General features: G+C 32.7%; 1 protein-coding gene across 1 annotated transcript in view; it reads left to right on the top strand.

Annotated features, from left to right (window-relative positions):
- Window positions 1-2801, top strand: part of NEIL3 (nei like DNA glycosylase 3) — a 41269-nt gene that overhangs the window by 18116 nt on the left and 20352 nt on the right. Inside the window, exon 5 of the mRNA XM_007445651.1 lies at window positions 1983-2057. Coding sequence (XP_007445713.1) covers window positions 1983-2057 — 75 coding nt within the window. The remainder of the gene's footprint in view (window positions 1-1982; window positions 2058-2801) is intronic.

Genomic DNA, 2801 nt, shown 5'->3' with positions numbered 1-2801 from the left:
AAATTAAAAAAAAAAAAAAAAAAAAAAAAAAGGGAACGGTGATTAATAGGACCAAGTTGTAAGAAGGTCAGAGTGGTTAGAACTCAAACCCAGGTGGAAGGATACATATATTTTAGTTTCCAGGGAAGAAAGCTACATTAGGGCTTTTATCCAGACCCAAATAGTCTCTATTAACTAAAACATCTTTTACGTGATTCCAAAGGTACCTATTTATTTTGTGTAATTGCTTCCCAGAGAGTTTTTATAAAATTCAGATCAGTAGAAAATAAGTTTTCAAAGAAACCAGTTAATAATTGTTGTAGATTTCGTTCTATTTTTTGACACTTGGAACCTGCTTGTCAAATTTCTGTAATATGGGAATAATGAAATAGAATTTTAACACTAATGAGCTTATGAGCTTTTTAAAATCATCTAGAACTCTATGGAAAATGTTTTTGAAAAAAGCACCCAGAGTGTTGTTGACCAGAACATTGTTGTTATCTTCGATAAACTGACAATTTACTTTTTATCAGTAAGTCCAGCCGGCCGTAATGCGTGAGGGGGTTAAAAATTAATCTTTCTGAAGCTTAGCTATTAGCCCCCTAAAAGCGCACGCACAATGATTGAAAAAGTATAATCTAGCCTTTTAAGATGTGACTGAACGTAGTACGTAAGATGTGGTAAGAAATAAATGAATTTAAGAAGTACATATGTTTTAAACTTTAAGTAAATGAAAAAATAATACTTTTAGAAGGATTATGTTGATTAGATGGTTTTAGATTTTATAGGCACTGATAAATTTGTTTCTGTTGTATAAAGATATACATATGTATCCATATACACACAACAAAGGTGAGTCTTTAGAATTTCTTCTGGAATTACTATTGAAACTACATGTGCCAAATGATAATGAATTCTGCAAAGGGTGACCCTGAGGTTTATGCTAGGCTGTGTCACAAAAAAATTCTTCAGCAAGATCTGTTTCTGAGTTCTTCCATGTATTAACATGTACTTTAATATTAAAGCGTGTCTATAAATTCATATCTTTTTAAAGCTTGATAGTGACCTTGGTGAACATCTACTCCTGTACCTGTTTGTCCCTTCTTTCTGGTCTTTTTTTTTTTTTCCTTCCCTTTTTCTCCTGCAAGACTTTTCAAGGTGGCTGATAGGCAATGCTGGGACTTTGAAGATGTCCAGTACAGAATAGGTATTCAATAAATATTTGAATTTAGAATTAAAGTTTATAAGAATGGTATTTTTCTTTTTTTGAATTTTTCTAAAATTGAGGTATAGTTAATTGGCAATGTTGTGTTAGTTTCAACTGTACAGCAGAGTAATTCAGTTATATACGTATATGTATTCTTTTTCCAAATCTTTTCCATTATAGGTTATTAAAAGATACTGAGGGGACTTCCCTGGCGGTCCAGTGGTTAAGACTTTGCCTTCCAATGCAGGGGGTGCGGGTTCGATCCCTGGTCAGGGAGCTAAGATCCCACATGCCTCGTGGCCAAAAAGCCAAAACATCAAACAGAAGCAATATTGTAAAAAATTCAATGAAGACTATAAAAATGGTCCACAACAAAAAAATATAAATCTTAAAAAAAAATAAAGATACCGAGTATAGTTCCCCATGCTATACAGTTAGGTCCTTGTTGTTTATCTATTTTCCATGTAGTTGTGTGTATCCATTAATCCCAAAGTCCTAATTTATCTCCCACCCCACCCCTGGCTAGCCCCTTTGGTAACCATAAGTTTGTTTTCTATGTCTGTGGGTCTATTTCTGTTTTGTAAATAAGTTCGAGAGTAGATGGTATTTTTTATCTGTAGTACCATCACTTAAAAATATACTGTTAATAACACTGAATAGATATATGAGTTTTAGAAGAGATGCATATATTTCAAATCTATTTCAAGTTCTCTTAGGTAGAACTGGCAAGTAGTATTGTTTTTCTGCAATAATGAAGAAATTATGAAGCTCTCCTGAGTTGTTTTTCTATTTTAAGGTTTGTCAGTTAACAGATGAACAGACACATCACCTTGTGAAAATGATACGTGATTTCAGCCTTCTTTTTTACAGGGTAAGAGCAAAAATTTTTCAACTATGTAAAATGTCAGTTATTTCCCTTTGCACCAGAAATGTCAAGGCTGTATGTAGCCATCTAGTGGTAAGAGCATAGAGGTGCAATAGGGGAGAGTGACATGTTCTGGGCATAATTAACACCTTGAAATTTTAGGTCACAGGTCGGTCCAAACTTGTCTAACTCTAATTATATTAAATTATCTTTACACTAAGTTGGGGGACAGCTATGTTAACATTTTACTTAGGCTCTTGTTCTAATTTTGGATATATAAAAGTAACATATAGGTATAGCCTAGAGAGAGACTCAGTACTTTGGGATAAATATAGACTTCAGTTCAATCAGATTTTGCCACTTACCTATCAGTGTGGTTAATGTTATTTAGGTAAATTAATTTAGATTTAGTTTTTTTATCTGTAAAACGGGATAATAATACTTCTGTATCTACCACAGAGACTGTTTTGAGAATAAGTCCTCACTAAACTGTAAATTTTGAAAGTTGTTTATATACATATATATGCATATATAGAGTTAAGTAAACACATTTTGTCTTTAAACGAAATATCATAAATATGTCCTTTTTTCTCTACAGTCCATTTCCTGTATTCAAAATGTTTGTTTTTACTACTGTTAGAAAGTCAGGTATTGTAGGCTTCTTCATTAATTGGCCTAAAGTGTTAATGAGCCTCTTGCTTTACATACCTGTCCTGAGTATCGATGGCTATTTTAATATTACATATGCTC

This window comes from Lipotes vexillifer, unplaced genomic scaffold (assembly GCF_000442215.2).
Source record: "Lipotes vexillifer unplaced genomic scaffold, Lipotes_vexillifer_v1.1 scaffold344, whole genome shotgun sequence".
Taxonomy (NCBI): domain Eukaryota; kingdom Metazoa; phylum Chordata; class Mammalia; order Artiodactyla; family Lipotidae; genus Lipotes; species Lipotes vexillifer.
Note: the sequence above shows the minus strand (reverse complement) of the source record. Positions and strands in the feature narration are given on the sequence as shown.